General features: G+C 39.1%; 1 protein-coding gene and 1 long non-coding RNA gene across 5 annotated transcripts in view; one reads left to right on the top strand and one right to left on the bottom strand.

Moving 5' to 3' along the window:
- The window catches only part of LOC137165767 (uncharacterized), a 104,224-nt gene extending 96,815 nt beyond the window's left edge, over positions 1-7,409 (top strand). The window contains exon 4 of the long non-coding RNA XR_010923486.1: positions 7,023-7,409. This is a non-coding gene — a long non-coding RNA (uncharacterized lncRNA). The remainder of the gene's footprint in view (positions 1-7,022) is intronic.
- Positions 1-16,301, bottom strand: part of CFAP74 (cilia and flagella associated protein 74) — a 92,737-nt gene that overhangs the window by 54,546 nt on the left and 21,890 nt on the right. For 3 of the 4 annotated variants that reach the window (XM_067567181.1, XM_067567180.1, XM_067567183.1), the window contains exons 6-12: positions 12,876-13,049; positions 12,466-12,576; positions 10,776-10,878; positions 9,768-9,925; positions 8,133-8,343; positions 6,901-7,089; positions 1,395-1,568 (exon numbers count right to left, since the gene is read on the bottom strand). In XM_067567181.1, the coding sequence (XP_067423282.1) occupies positions 1,395-1,568; positions 6,901-7,089; positions 8,133-8,343; positions 9,768-9,925; positions 10,776-10,878; positions 12,466-12,576; positions 12,876-13,049 (1,120 nt within the window). Of the gene's footprint in view, positions 1-1,394; positions 1,569-6,900; positions 7,090-8,132; positions 8,344-9,767; positions 9,926-10,775; positions 10,879-12,465; positions 12,577-12,875; positions 13,050-13,876; positions 13,984-16,301 lie in introns of those variants that run through there. The other variant, XM_067567182.1, reaches the window with a different exon arrangement.

The raw sequence follows: 16,301 nt of genomic DNA, 5'->3' as shown, positions 1-16,301 counted from the left end.
CCATATAAAAGAAATATGAAATGATCACTGGAGTGTGTGCCAAAGGACAGGGCACATAAAGGCAGAGTTTTCAGTCTTGTTGACAATGCACTTTAAAATTTAGAAAGACTTCTCACATCTTGCCAGAACCAAAACTTCAGTTTGATACTTTAAGAGAGTCGTGTGTCTGTTTGGATATAGCCACTTCACTCTTCTAGCATGCTCACTGTTTTCCTTGGGCATGGCAAAGCGCTTTCTGCAATTTCAGAAATTCATGCTGAGAAGCCACCAGTTCAGAACTTCTAACAGCTGTCGGAATCTTTAAGTAAAATGTATTTAGTTCTCAAAAAACTGAAAAGGGCAGAATTGCAATGAAATGGCAAAATAAAATAGCTATAACAGCAGGGACAATAGGGGGCTTGGCACACACTCTATCTGCCCTCAAGCATAAAAATACTAAGAGGCAGAGAAGTTTGCTAAGGAGTTAAAATCCAGAACCATGAATCCTGCATATGTGGTATCTGTGGAGAAGTATTATCTCCATTTCGCAGATAAAGAAGCTGAAGCATTAGGAAGTCAAGTAATTTGCCCAAGATCACACACGAAGTATGAAGAAGAGCTAGGACTAGAACCAGTCCCGTGCTTGTCCTGCTAGGTTTCCTCCCATGTATATGAAAAGTCACGGCAGAAAGGCTGCATGAGGCAGAATATTTTCACCTCAGTTCCGCCATCCTTCTACATCCAATGAGAGGCCACTCCTCCAGTGCTTCACACTGGGAGGTATTCCAGGGCATACAGCTTGGGAAGTATGGTCTGTATATCTGTATGTCAGTTATGTACACATAGCGTACCCATGTTCCTTGAAGGAATAACTTTTGGTGCACTGACCATGAGTAGGGCTGTGACTGGCCGAAAAGTTGGGTGCATTAATGACCATTTTTTTGTAGGATCAAATAAGTGCCTATTTGGGGAACATTTCATGATGGTTCAGACACAGGCTCTGTAAGAAGTGACAACACATGGTGTGGGGTGAAAGACTGCGAAGTGTTGAATACTGGAAAGCTTTTGTTCCGGTACATTATTAAATTATATTTGACAGTGGGATGTAAGACATCCTTCAGGCAGCTTTTTATTACATTAATATTGTATTTATACCACATACTCTTGAAACATGTTAAGTAATTTAGTTTTAATTGATTAGCACAGAACATAGCCTAACAAGAACCACATAATTGTATCTCCTCAGGCAGCTTCAGATTATGTGCTGACCTTTCTGACTGTTCTAATTCCTTAAAGTCTTAAAGCCCATTTAAGTCAATGGGAGTCTTGCCTTTGATTGCAATGTGCTTTTGACTGAGACACTGGTATGTACATACAGTAAATACACAATGCCACAATGTACAATGTGCACCAACCTTGAAGTGAACAAGACTTGGTTTGCTATAAAAAGGGCACCCCTTAAATTCATGACCGGACACGACTTGCTTGTGAATAATTCTACTTCGGAGTTTCTCCAAGTTTTCAGTGAAAATCTTTCTTTCCATTTTACTTGCACCTAGTGGCTTCGGATCTGTTTCGTCTTTTGGCACCTAATAATTGAGGCCAATAAAAATGGTAATTTAATAAGAAACCATAGATAACAGATATTTTTGTACACTTTTCTATTCCACCAAATTTTCAGAACAGAACCCTAATTTTGAGCTTACAAATTTGTGCCTTAAATCTGTTCTAGCAAACACAATTATCATATTTTAATTAGCAGGCACTGATTGGGTAGCTGGGTATATAACTGATTGATCTGTATGTGCAAATGCAGCATGTAGACAGATAAATAGTTATGCATTCAAAATTAAAGGCTAATCTGAGGCCCGTTGAAAATCAGACTCAACACATTCTGTATATGGTAAGAGGAGAAAGTGATACTGTAGATTAACAAAACATATTTGCCAGATCTGCTCTCAGACGCATGCATGGAGTTTCCACAGAGAAACTTATCAGAAAGTAGAATTTGGCTCTTTTAGGAAAAGCTGAAGGAGCTATCATTTAAGAGAAAAAGATTATAGGTCCAATTTTTAAAAAGCATGAACAAAATGTGCCTGCACAGTTTTGAATGTATGTGATTCCAGTATATTGCACAACAAGGAACTGTGTGGCTTGGGTTTTAAGCATTTCTCACACTAGATAATTTAAGTTTTTCAGTAAATATGTTTAAAGAGACAAGGAGAGGACCAGCTGAATTCAAGTACTGAAAAACTAACATCCGTATGAGAGAGAAAGTGGCAGTGAACTGAAGAGCTAGGAAATGTTGAATTAGATATTTAGGCATTCACCCCTCAGTTCAAGCTTTCCTTCTCTTTAGTAGCAAAAAGTTCCATCCACATAATGAAAATCATTATAGGACAATCTCCTGAAGAGGAATTTTATGTGCAGTTTCTTATCCTTTCCACCCTTGTTTCAATTCCAAACTGAGCTAACAGTTCAAATGGCAGTTTGCTGCTGGTTACCAAACTATAGCCTGCAGTTTAAGCAAGTAGACAATTGCCAAAAATAATGCAATTAAAAATTTAAAAAACTTGGGTATTGTGATAAAGAATCACATCAGTTTTACTATTATTTCACTGTAGGGACCAGAAGCTGGAGGGTAAATTCTGTCCATCAATTTATGCAAATCAAAAAGACAGAAATTGTGCATTCAGGGTTTCAGCCAGCTGAAAAGGAATCAGACATTTTATGTTTCATGTAAACATCAGTAAGGGAAAGAAACCTCCCAATGGGCCTAGGTCTGTGCTGTATAGAAATTTCCTTTGATCAGTTTTAAATGTGTTGCCTTTCTGTTTCATTGCATGTCACCAGGCTCTTGTATAATACACAAGGATAAACTTGAGCATCTGACTTCCCTTTGCCGTACAATTTATTATTTTTATAACCTTTATCATACCCCTCATATTTGTCTCCTCTCTAAACTAAACAGTCCCAACTGTTTATCTAGACCAATGTGTTTGGACTGAAGTATTTGGGAAGCTCCATTTGGGATAATAGAAGTTGTGCATATTATTTTCTATTAATAAAATGATGGACTTTATATGAGCTTGTATTGTCCAGGAGAGAGCTGGGCAGTATAAGATGTACATTTCTGGGGGAAAGTCTAGGACTGGGAATTGCTGGTGATGCTCTGCAGTGTAATTAAAGGGTGGTTGGCCGTAGCACTGTAGTATATCTGGGAGTAATTTACATGCTGGAGGCTTTTTGCAAGCAGACCGGGAGTGGTAGGTCTCACAGCAAAGCAATGAAAAGGCACCCCAGGTTAGAGAACTGAGGGGACACAGCTGTTCATTCATCCAAATTGTGTCCTGGGTAATGTCACAACACTATAAACACATATTATACACTGAAAAATAAATAAAAAATCCAGTCTCTGTGTAGGAAGAAGCCAGAAACCCAGCTGCTCACCATCCAAAAAGCAACAAAATGTTGACAGCTGCACACCCACCTTTCTCTCTCTGGGTTTAATACAGTGTAGAGTGAATGAGAGATTCTGGGTTATCTGCATCTGGACATGAAAATCTCTTTACCACTGCAAAGAGGTTAGGCACTCAAAAAATACAAGGGCAAATCCAGAAGTCCTTACATAGACCTCAACCAGGCAAAACACCCTCACTTGTGTCAATGAAACAGCGGGACAGACATTGCCATTAGCTACATCAGTATGTATCTGGAGAGGCTCCATTAACTTCAAGAATGGTTCCTGTTGTTAAGCATATCCATTTCATGGTATGGACCTGTACTGCTTTCCAGGGTGATTGCATATTGTGTTTAATTGGTTTCATGATAGACAGTGCAGGGCATACATGGAAATTAGCATCCGTAATGGAACATTTTGCACTTCATGCCTGTTAGCCAAGGCTTTCAAAGTGCCTTGGGAAAAATGATCTCAACAGAAGGAAGTTTGGAAAAGGATTTATTTTAACAGTAAACTGTAGTGAGTATAGTTACTCCAAATTTACATTGGTGTAATTAAGAGCAAAACCTGACCCTGAGTATGAACAGCAGGATTGGCCTAATGAAAATATGAAAGAAAATACATATTGTTGCTTCTGAATGAGAAACTGCTTCAGCCATTTTACACAGGCCTATGCTCTCTCTCCACATTGTTTACTTGCATAGTGGCCAGAATTACAGAGAGACCAACATCCATCAATCAATTAACCAAAATAATGATTTTATTGGAATTGCAAATGCAAAGATTTAGTTATCCACAGAGATGTACAAACACTGCAAAATATTGGGATTTCTTTCCAGCCAACCAATTGTGCTAAAACTAACTTTGGAGCTGAATTAAGCTCAATAGGCTAAGGCTGTGCTAAGCTCTTATTATACATACCAGTTCATCTAAAACACTGAGAGCCAAATTTATCCCTGATATGCAACTCTCTTGACTTCAACAAGCAAGACTTCAGGGGCTACCAGTAACTGTGATCAGAGGTGTTTATAAACAGTATTTTGTAAGAGAAGAAAGCCATACTTGGTAGAGGAACCTGTAACTGGAATCTTGTAACCTCTGTTTGGCTTCTTGCTTTTCTACTTCCCCTTCAGTTGGAACTCAGCCTCCCAAATTCTGTATGAAGAGATTCCAATCTTCCACTTGTTCTGTAATTTGCACCTAGGCAACACTATGTTCTGACAATTGTATACAGCAATAGTGCCTCTTCCCCACTTAAAGTGGGTGTTTTTCTGAACTTCCTGGGTGACTGATCACTCAAGGAAGTCAACTTTATAGCCACCTCAGCTTTTGATGCCAATTTATTTTCTTCCATGGAAAGAGAATAAAGTTTTACTGCTAGTGTCCTTTGATGCTAGTCTGCTCTCAAGGTCACATATGACTCAGAAAATAAATCTATGGAAGGTATGTGCCTTAGGAAAATGTGTAAGTGCTTGGCTGCATTATGAAAACATCAATTTCCACTTTGCATATGTACATTATTTATTTCTGATCAGAGCCCTAAATGTTGTTGCTTTGCTGTACTGAAAGATGTGCTTTCTATGCCAAGCATTGGGTGAAAAAAATGTTTTCCACATGAAATGATCTTCATTACCAACTCAACAGAATGTCATGTTCAGTTTTAAAAGTCAAACAAACCAGCAAACATGAAGTGATATATGTCTCCACAAATCTTAGAACTAAAACTAAGCCAGTTAATTTTCTCTATATAAGGGAACAAGCACTATGAGAATATAGTGGCAAACTTCAACTTCTTTGACTAATAATGTTTAACACATTAATGATTCTATTAAGATTTATTATGTCACCATTTTCCTCTCTGTTAGACCTGAACCTTTTCTTTCAATCTCTATAATAATGCTGAGTCTTCTTAAATTTGCATATTTTTGCAGCAAAATAGAGGAAAAAAATATTTGTTTTAAGTGACACACTACTATAGCAATGTCTGCCAATACCATTATTTCGGAGGTTTAAAACTAGTTTTGGGGAGGAGCATTACACCCAATTGATATACTGTATCAAGGAACTTTATACATCTCTAAGGACCTAACTCAAAAATCAGTTTTCATCGCAATGATATTTTGAGGAAAAAGTAATGTATAAGATCAGATTCTGAACTCATTTATGCCAGTATAAATCCAAGGTCACACCACTGACTTCAGTGGAATTACTCCAGATTTACCCCATGTAACTGGGATCAGGAGTTGAACCACAAACCACATATGCTCTGTCTAAGAGCATGTATATGTATATACTGTTGTCAGGAGGTGTGACTGCAGCACCTGTAGACGTACCCAAGCTAGCTTCAAGTGAGCTAGCTGGCTAAAAATAGCCAGGAAGCCATGGCAGCCCGGATGGAACATGGGCTAGCCACTCGAGAATGTACAAGCAAACATCTACTCAGGCAGTTAGCCCATGTTGCCATTCCTTCACTGCTATTTTTAGCAAGCTAGCTTAATCAAAGCTAGCTTGGTTATGCCTACATATACTGCAATCATCCCTCGTGACTGCTGTGTAGAAATACCCCATGTAATAACATCAATATAAAGATTCAGTACTGTTTACTAGCTGTATACCCGATCTCTCAGGTGGAAACTAAAGCAGTACTGTGTGAATAAAGCATGTATTGAGTTTGCAGTGGGGATTTTGACTGAAGTATGGTGCATAGTGAGTAAATAATTGTCTCCTTTGAAAATTCCATCCTTAAAAATAAAGGGAGTTAGATGCCCAAATCTCACTGAATTTCACCTAACTCCTTTAGGCTCCTTTGACGATCCCAGTCCCACACATTAGTCTGTTAGTTCCTAACACGTAAGTGAAAAAAATGGAAATTCTTTTTCCATTTGTTTCTTAGAACAGAGGCCTTGCTGATCATTGGCTAGGAATGTGCAGTCATGTTAGTTCAGAAAATAAATAAGATCAGCCAATGGTGCACTCCTTCCCTGCTGCTTTCACAAACAGAGGCACCTAGCTCTTCATAGGTACATTTTTTTTATATGGATACAATCCTGACCCCACTGAATTCAGTGGGAGTTCTGACATTGATTTCAACAAAGCCATGGTTTCACTCAATATATCAAACAATCCGAATGCAATTTTCCACTGAGAGAGAGAAAGAACCATCCATTACAAATTCTAGGCACAATGCTTAATGCACCACTGGACAGCCCTCAGATACAATGGGGAAGGGCACAATATTAGAACCTGAATATAATTGGACAGAAAATGCTCCTTAGAAAACCAATTCATGTGCAGGTTACTTTAAAACAAAACTTGCATGAAGAATTCATTTGAAGGATTTTGAGTGCCCATTCACATCATACTAACAAGAGTCAGAAAACTTCAAATGGCAATGACAAGCCCATTTGCTAGGAAACAGTGGAAAAAATGCAGGGGATAAAATGAGAAATTAAAAGTTTTACCTTGTATAAATTACTTTCTTGAGTCCAAAGTCCCGTAAACTCTGGCTCAGCCAGAGTCTCACTTGCCTCTTCGTCATCCTCTTCATCATTTTCATGGATCGTATCTTGTGATATTTTTTCAGAAGAATCCACCACAGAACTAGATTTGTCATCAATTGAGGAACAAGCTGATGGAGTGCGCCAAGACTTCTACAATGAGACAGGAGCAAAATGCCAAGGAACTATTGAAACTATTGTTTTACTCCAGCAGCAATACCTTAGAAACAGACACAATGTCATTTTAATAGGCTATGAAGTTTGGATATTTGGGACTGATCATGCTACTTAATCTCTAAGACATTGTGGACAGTCAAAACCTTATGTTACAAAAAATCGCATCACGTCAGTTGCAGGAATTAGTAGGTTGGAAACTAATGTTTAGGCATAAGGGTATTCATTAATGTGTACTGCCATGAAGCTGATTCAACCTCTAATAAATAATGCAACCCAATTTCATGTGTTGTTTTTAACATCTATTGTACTGTGCCTATTTTCACTGGCAGATACATTTTTCTTTCCTTTCTTTTCTTTTCTTCTTTTTTTGTTGTTGTTTTTTTAATATCAAAGACTTACACCGGATCAGAAGCCACATGGGAGGATCTAATTTGGGGACAAAACTCTGCCTTCCTCCTCTCTGAGCCAGCAGAGACCTGGAATTCTACGGAAATAAAATACTTTGTAGGCACTGGCTCGGAGGATCACAAATTTTGAGAGCACTACCCCACTTGCCTGACTTAAAAGCTGTGTGGAGAGGCCCCAAACAGAGCTGTGTCCGTCCAGGTCTTCTCACTAGGGACAAGCTAATCTGAAACGAAATCTTTGTTGGGGTGGGAGATGATTAACCAGGAAATGAGGCTGCCTAGTATGTCCCTTGAGTCACTGTTGTGAAAATTCACCCAGTTTTACAACTACATTTTACTTTTGAGTTCAACGAAGAAGTGTTCCTGCTTAAGAGAGTATCAGAACTGCACTAGACTGAGACTGATTGCTATTTAGAGATCTGATGGAGAAGCTATCCCATTACCTGTTCACATTGTACTCTATATCACCTGGCTCTCTAGACAACACACAACCATCAGACTCAAACCATTAATTTTTTGGAGGAAAGGGGGGAACTGTTTTCGCTGACAACAGCAGTCCTAAAACATTTGACCAGTTCTCTAAAAGTAATTAGGTGTAATAACATTGCTTACCTGCAGTACTGCTGCAGCTGGATCTTCACAGGCATTCTCAATATACTGCCATGTTTTGATTCTCCACCGTAAGGAATCCTGAAGTTTGCTCCGACTCCTAAGTGCCTCTGTCTGGGCTTGATGTTTTTTCTGTTTCTTTACATAAGCTTCCTCTTGCAAAATCCGAGCTACAATCTCAATTTTTTGAGATTTCTGCTGTTCTGTAAATTCTCTGTATTAAAACATTAAGAAAACAAAAACAAAAACCAGAAAGCAGCCATTGTTGTTCACTAACAATACTACCAAAGGATCCAGTTTCTTTGGACCCCTTAACCTAAACAGCAGGACCTTAAAGCTATATTGCAGTGATCTATATTTGTCACGATAACATGTGATTTTTATGGTGTCTACATATTTCTACAGACTAAATATTTTCAATTATCCTTCTCAAACATGTCTTTTTAAAAGTCATATCAGGGCCCATTCCCCAAGGCCAAGGCTGAAAGTGATGTAAGATTTTCAAACTATAATGTTCTCAACTCACTTAGACTTTATCCTTTAATGGGATATTGTAAACTTGAGATCTAGCCAACTTATAATAAAAGAATTAAAAAAAGATAGCCTAATGGCTAGGCCACTAGCCTGGGAATTGGTAGACCGAAGTTCAAGTCTCTGCTCTGCCATAGACCTTGAGTGACTCACTTATGGCATGTCTAGTGTACCAGTGTGCGCTACAGAGGTTTGATTTCTAAAGCACACTAATTGGTCTATATAGACCCTGCTGGTGCATACTAAAAGTATCCGCACAGCACAGTAGGAAACTTTTTGTGCACACAAGCAGGGTCTATACAGAACAATTAATGTATGAGACAGAGTGGAGGACAGTAAACCCCTCAGCTGCCTCTGTGGCCTCTAACACAGTGGGCTGGTCTGAGGCAATGCAGGTCAGTGGAGCCAAGAACTAAAAAGGGAGCAGGCAACAGCTGACCGCACTGATTAGGCTAAGCCAGAGCCCTGACTAATGAGGCAAAGGGGGAACAGCTGGCTACCTTGCCAGGGAGGGTATACAGGCCAGCTCAAGAAACCAGGAAAAGGGGGAGACGTAGTCAGGCAAGGCGGGGCAGGGCGGAGCGGAGCGGAGCGGAGCGGACTGGACTGGACTGGACTGTGAATCAGTCTGCCTGCTGGCCAGGAGGGGCGAGCACCCTGAGCCTCCGAGCCCCTAGAGTGCCTGGGGCAGAAAGTGGGGAACTGACTGTGTGCACTGTAAATAAATGAGCACGGGGGACTGCAATGCAGACAGCTGTGAGTCCTTTGTACAAGGGGGGAACCCTGAGAGCCAGGATGGCCCGGCTATGTGACATGCTTCAATGGACGTTAGTATGCTTTAGAAATCACACCCACATAATGCTTACTGCCATGCTGTGCAGACAAGCCCTCCATCATTGATTCAATAAAGCTTTGCCAATTCACATAAACTGAAGATTTGAACTGATAGTCTCTAGCTACACAAGAATCAGTTCAGTTCCCCAGGGTAGCAAGGCTAACAGAATTATAGATTTCATGCTTTCAGTTTCTGAGTGGAGTGAGGTGGAGATTCACTCCTGTATGAGTATCAACCTGTAGTGAAAGGTATACAAAGAAATGACTGCTTACTGCTTCTGCCTTTCTAACTCCATGTGTCGTTTATGGAGAAAAATCTCCTTAGTGACATCGCCTCTTTCTGCCAGAATAACCTCTCTCATCTTCATCTCCTGCTTTTTTGCCTCAAGAACTCTTGCTTTGTCTCTCACCTGGAGGGTTCGGAGGTTTTCCTACAAAGTGATGGAAATAACAGTTACATATTTTACTCACACAATATGAAATATAAAATACAGAATCTGATTTTGGTCCCTTTCCCTATGCTCAAATTTGTGGTGGATTTTTCTACCAAGAGATTTTTTAATAGTTGAACTTGCCTTTGGGTTTGTTTGGTTTTTTTAAAATCCTTTAATTACTCCTGATTTTATTTTCAGTGGTTCAGTCAAATGTAGCCACAGCTCACACAGATTATTCTTGCTTCTGGCAAAGAGCTGTGGCTGGGTCAGGACTAAATGCATGAACCATATCTCTTGACCTCCAACCTCTTTCTCCAGGGCCCTCCCCTGAAACAAGTTACTCTACGGATCAATGTGTGGAAGGCATCGGTGGTTATAATACAGTCAGTGGCTAGTTAAGATCATCTTCTCAGACTCTGCAGTACATAGATTCAAACAGGTAAGACAAAATTATGACAGCCATAGATCTAAATGTCCCTGTTGGTTTAAATTATTTTAACTGTTATGTTATGTAACTGTTTTACTTTAATATCAAGTATTTCTGTATTAAGAGTAAGACAATCAGTCACACTATAGGCCAGACTCTGACGCCCTTACTCATGGAATACCCTATTCTAGGTGTGGTTTCACTGAAGTAAGTGAACTGCTCTTGGAATAAGGTACTTACGCAATGCGAGTGAGGGTGTTTGAATTTGTACCTGTGAGATTGACCCTGTAACATTTAGTTGCTAGACTCCTAGGTCATGGCATACCATGGACACGCTAAAAATTGAAATGGTTTTCGTTAAAATCTGTCACTCCAGAGAATCAATTGCATCACTACTGATCTAAGTAGTCATAGTGGTACCCTGTTGGAAGTTATATTGTTTTTCAGGGAGAGCACAGCTTGTATCCTTTTTTCCATATGCTCCTGAGTTCTCAGTTCTTCCTTTGCTTCTTTCTGACGAATTCTGTTGGTAGAATAAAACCCCTCAGGTTTGTGTCCTGCTGTGAAGCATTCAGCATTAAAATGGCTAACCTGCCAAACAGTAATTGTTAATGTCACCAAACATTGCTCCTGTAGGTAACACTGTGTTTACTCGGCTGTTGGATCCAGTAAAATAGAATAGTTGGAAGAGTCTTGTCCTTAGGACCACTTGAGTTACAAAGGCCACAAGTCTTTCAGACAATGTATTTGCTTAAATTTTGAGTATCTATTAGGAGGTGTGTTCCATGTCAAGATCAACATCTAGTACTAAAATATAGTAAAGATTTGGGTGTTGCGCATATATAACCAAGACACACAACGACATTTACTAAAACAATCAAAGGCTGATCCTTGCAAAAGCTGCTCTACTGTATACAAAGACTACAAATATACCCCTAAATATGGGCCTTTTAATATACAGTATCCCCCAAATCAAGCCTGAGAAAATCCCATAACTATTAATGTGAATTTAAATATTAACAATATTTATAAGAAAAATATATTTGGTTCATTTTGTAACCAGCTGGTTTTTTCCATCTCTAACTACTATGATCCTAGCTTCTGTTCTAGTAGATAAAATATATTTTGCTCAAGATATAAGATTGATCAAGAACAGTCAAGTAATCAATTCACTGGACTTAATTGCTGGCATCTTGTCCATGCTGCCAAAGAAAAAACTCAACAATAATAGGGAAAATATACAATTATCTTTCCCATGTATAAAGTTCTAATATACACATAAAGTTCATTTAGAAAATATTTTGTAGAGTCTCTCTGGTATAAAAATAAACTCATAGTTATTTACAAAAATATAAAGCAACATAGAACAAGCTCATCTCATTTACCTCTGAAGTACAATGCAGGGACGTAACACAGTAACAGCACAAAGAAACAAACTGCAGAAGTTTTAGTAGACAAAGTGAAAGCTATAATAGCCATTTGAAATATCAGAGGGAATTTAGAGAGTAATTGTCTGATTTGGAATTTGGCTAGTTGAGGGGGGTTAACACCTGTACATGTGCAAAAAGTGTCAAAGGAATGACAAGCCTACAAGTGGCCAGGATTACACATCTCACCCAAAACTCAACTCCTACAGCAACACAATGTTCCCTAAAACCATACTGGGACATTTAGTCACAACCGACTCAAAAGGAAGGATCCCAACTACTGATTCACTCTCACTACTTCACAAGCCACCTGGATTTTCCTCCAAGGCCTCTTATTTAAGTCCCTATTTAGCTTGTGAAATCTGACAGGATCATAGCACTAGATGGTATGGCTGGAGACTTCTAAGGGCTTGTCTACACTTGCTGAGCTGCCGTAGCGCATAGTGAAGATGCTACCTATACTAATGGGAGAGGCATTAGGTCAATATAATTATCTCTCTGGGGATGCAGAAATCCACATCTCTGAGTGATGTAGTTATACCAACATAAGTTTGTAATGGAGACCAGGGCTAAGTGTCACACAATATAATCTAGCAGTAAAATGTTTACTCTTAAAGGCTGATGATCAGGTATCACATTTCAGATACTGTTATGAAACTAGCAAGGAGGAGAGCTAATGGAACCTTAACATAGATTTTTTCAGAAACTGCACCGCTTTCTCATGATTCCTGTGCACATCTTCAACTACTTTTTGATGTCCTTTCTCATACTCCTTCTGGGCTTCCATTTCTTTTCTGCAAAACACAAATAAAAACCTAGTGGGCATAGTCCTACTGCCTTGATGTACGAACAACTCCCACTAAAATCAAGGGGTCCTCCGCTTGCCCAAGGGCTGCAGGATTGTGGACTGTTGCCATTGTTTTTTATTGCCTCTTTTAATTGTGTTTCCCAGTGTAAATATTCTGTGGTGAGTACCTATGTGAACAGCCTTCATAACTACCATCCTTTGAATTAGCAAACCTTTCCAATACCCAAATGAAATGGGCACAGATAGTTGGGAAAAAGAAAGTGGATTATCAGTTATTGTGCTTACTTTTTTCCAGCCTGCTGTTTTCGTTCTGCCATCCGGGCTGCAGTCTTTTCTTTCTGAATCCTCTGTTCCGCTCGCTCTTTGCACTTTGTCTCTAGTTCCTCCTCATTCTGTTCAAGTTGTTCCCGGAGATTTCCAGATTTCCCCTGCTCAATTTCAATTTGCCACATCTTGTACCTTTTAAACACAAAGTGAGTTGTTTTCATTAAAGGGACTCAAGCTCTCCATCAATTAATTACATAAATTCAGTGGTACCAGCTCCACAGTGAAAAAGGAAATTCAGCCACTCTGTGCCCTGCTAGTTTCAAAGGAGATTATAGCTAATAATCCAAACTAGTGCTAGTTTAATAATACTTATGATTTTTAGAGATGTCATATATATTTGTCTTCAAACTCCTCCTCATCTTCAAACTGGTATTTACCCAATATAAGGAAAAGCAGAATGTTTATTGGCCAGTAAAGAATTCTTTTAATGATTTCTTTATTCAAAACCACCTACTTTATTTCTAAGCTTTTTCAGTGATGGTCCTTAGAGTTGACTATTCTGAGTTTTGACCAAGATGCCTAAATACTATGGTAAGAGGTGCATTAAGGATGCTTAAGATGGATACAGGAAATTATATCTGAGTTAAAGTGTAAAGATTCATGCACAGATTGTACCCTCACATCCATGAAGATGAGAGACAAGATGGGTGAGGTAATGTCTTTTATTTGACCTATCTCTGTTGGTGACAGAGACAAGCTTTTGAGCTACAAAGAACTCATCTTCAGGTCCCTCTTTAAGCTCTGTGTAGCTCAACAGCTCGTCTCTTTCATCAACAAAAGTTGATCCAATAAAAGACATTATCTCACCCCATCCCCCTTGTCTCTCTCACATCCTGTGGCCAACATGGCTACAACACTCCATGTGTGAAAATGACATTCAGATACTATAGTCCCCTGCTGAGATACTTTATGCAACCCATTGAGGCTCTAATTCTGAAAAAGAATCCAAAGGAATTTACCTGTACTCCTATGCAGACTCCTGCTGATTTCCATGATCCTTTGTGGATCCCTTTGCAGAACTGAGGCTAACATTGCAGGCATGTAAGCGAGGGCAGAATTTTCTTCCCTATAATTTTCCCAAGAATAATCAAAGATTGAGGGCCATATTTTATCGCAGATGTTAAGGTAAAATCCTGGCCGCACTGAAGTCAATGACAAAATTCCCGTTGATTTCAACAGGGCCTGGATTTCATCTTTAATGCAAAATTCCTGTTGAAGTCTATTGGAAAACTGTGTGCATATCACAGACAATATGGAGTCCTAGAACTGCACGAGACTGAAAAACATGGGATCCAGTTAAATGTGAACCCCCCAGCCCTGGAAATTTTATTCATATCAGGTATAATTAGCACTGAAGTCCCAATTTCATAAGTGACATAGGCATTTAGGAGCCTAAGTCTCATTAAAACTTAGGCTCTGAAGGCCCAAATCTATTATATCAATGGCAGTTAGATCCCTAAATACCTTTTGATCAGTGGTTTTCAACCTTTTTTCCTTTTATGGACTCCTACAAATTTTTGAATAGAAGTGCAAACCCCTTTGGAAATCTTGAAAACCACTGCCTTTGAGGGTCACAGCTTAAGTGCCTAAATGGGATTTAGGCTCCTAAGTCACTTAGGTAAAATTTTCAACAGTACCAATCATGTTACAAAGGGATATGACTGAGGCAGACACAGAATGGGTAGAGAACTCTTCTGGGCAAAAGTGAAAGTCTTGGGGCATTCTAATGTTTTCAGATGAAATAAGGAATTCGAAAGCACAACCTAACTAGCACTTCTTTGCCTTGTTTCTGAAAGTATTTTTAGCTATTTGTCTTGTTTGTCTGTCAAAATCTTTAACAACATCTAATCTCTTTTTTTTAAAGGTTTAATACATTTATTGCAAATCACACACCAAATAAAAGCATCAAAGAAGCTTTTTTAAACTATTATGTAATTCTGCAGTAGGATATACGGCTTTCTGGCTAATCATTTGGTTAAGTATGTCTATAAGCTCCTGCTCATGCTCTTGCTTTGATATGGCTGCATTAGTATTTGAACTGCTGGTGTAAAAATATAAAGGGTTTGTCTGCTACCTTTTGCAAATATATAGTTTTATTTTTATTTGAATAATTTCATAAGTGTGATGCATCAATTAAGAACATGAGACAAGGACCTAGCTGGTGTAAATCAGCATAGTTCTGCTGTAATCAATAGAGCTACATCGATTTACATCAGCTAAGTATCTGGCCCACAAATCATTTCCAAAGCAGGGAACTGCATGGGTATGTGTGAGATCAAGTGCTACTCTCAAAAACCTTTGCTTTATGTGGAAGCTCATGTAATTTACTCCAAAATATTATATAGCAATTTAAACAAAAAATCAACATTTGGAGAGAGTAATGTTTTGGCAAGTGGCACCAGATTCATTCAGTGGATAGTACAGGATGGGTGCTAAGAAAAGAGAGGAGAAACAGAAACCCAGTAACCTATGAATGCCGACCCTAGGAGATTTTTGGAAAAAATCCCTAGTGTTTTTCTCACATCTGAAAAAGAAAGAGAAGAATGGCTGAAGAGCAAGTCAAAAGAGTGAGTAGGTATGTGCTTGAAATGGTGGAATAGCAACATAGCACTTTCTTCTGTAAACAAGAATTACTTCTGACCTCTGTAAGATATTCTATAGATATCTTGTGAGTCAGAGCAAGTTAGAGAAGTTGCAGTCATGAAATATCTGACTTACAGAGAGACACTCTGTGTCCTTCTATATTAAGCATTTGGTTTCTTCAGAAGACAGTGGAGAACATAACTTTCATAAATTAGCCGTGTCCATGTATCTTTCAAAATTCTTGCTCTCTATGCTGAATCCGACAATTATGCACTCAGTTTCCTACGTGGTCCCAACATCAGCATAAGTTGAAGGAAAACTTATATAACAGCCAACGAAGACTCTACTCGGGTTTAAACAGTGGCATCTACAGGATGGAGAGCTCTACAGAAATAGAATCCATTTCCATCGCATAAATATGCAGAGTGCTTGTTCTGCAAAAGTAACACTGATAAAGTGGTAGCAAAATATCCAAGGTCTGGCTCTGAAGTCTTTGTTTTTCAGATGTGTGTCTTTCTGCTCAGACTTTAAGGTTATGTCGACACTGCAGCTGTGAGCGTGCCTCCCAGCCTGGGTAGACAGGTAACATGCTAAAAATAGCAGTATGAATGTTGCAGCACACGTTAGGCACCTTCGGTCCATACTCAGGTGGCTAAGCCATGATGCCACCCATGCAACATCCACTCTGCTATTTTTAGTGCACCAGCTCAAATAGAGCTAGTATATTTCTGTCCTCCTGGACTGAGACACAGCCCCAACTGTAATGTCAAGATACCCAACGGGTCAAGCTGCTTCATCTCA

This window comes from Emydura macquarii, unplaced genomic scaffold (genome assembly GCF_026122565.2).
Source record: "Emydura macquarii macquarii isolate MOO-44397 ecotype Brisbane River unplaced genomic scaffold, CSIRO-AGI_Emac_v2 contig_2768, whole genome shotgun sequence".
NCBI classification, from domain to species: Eukaryota; Metazoa; Chordata; order Testudines; family Chelidae; genus Emydura; species Emydura macquarii.
This window is presented reverse-complemented; position numbering and strand designations above follow the sequence as displayed.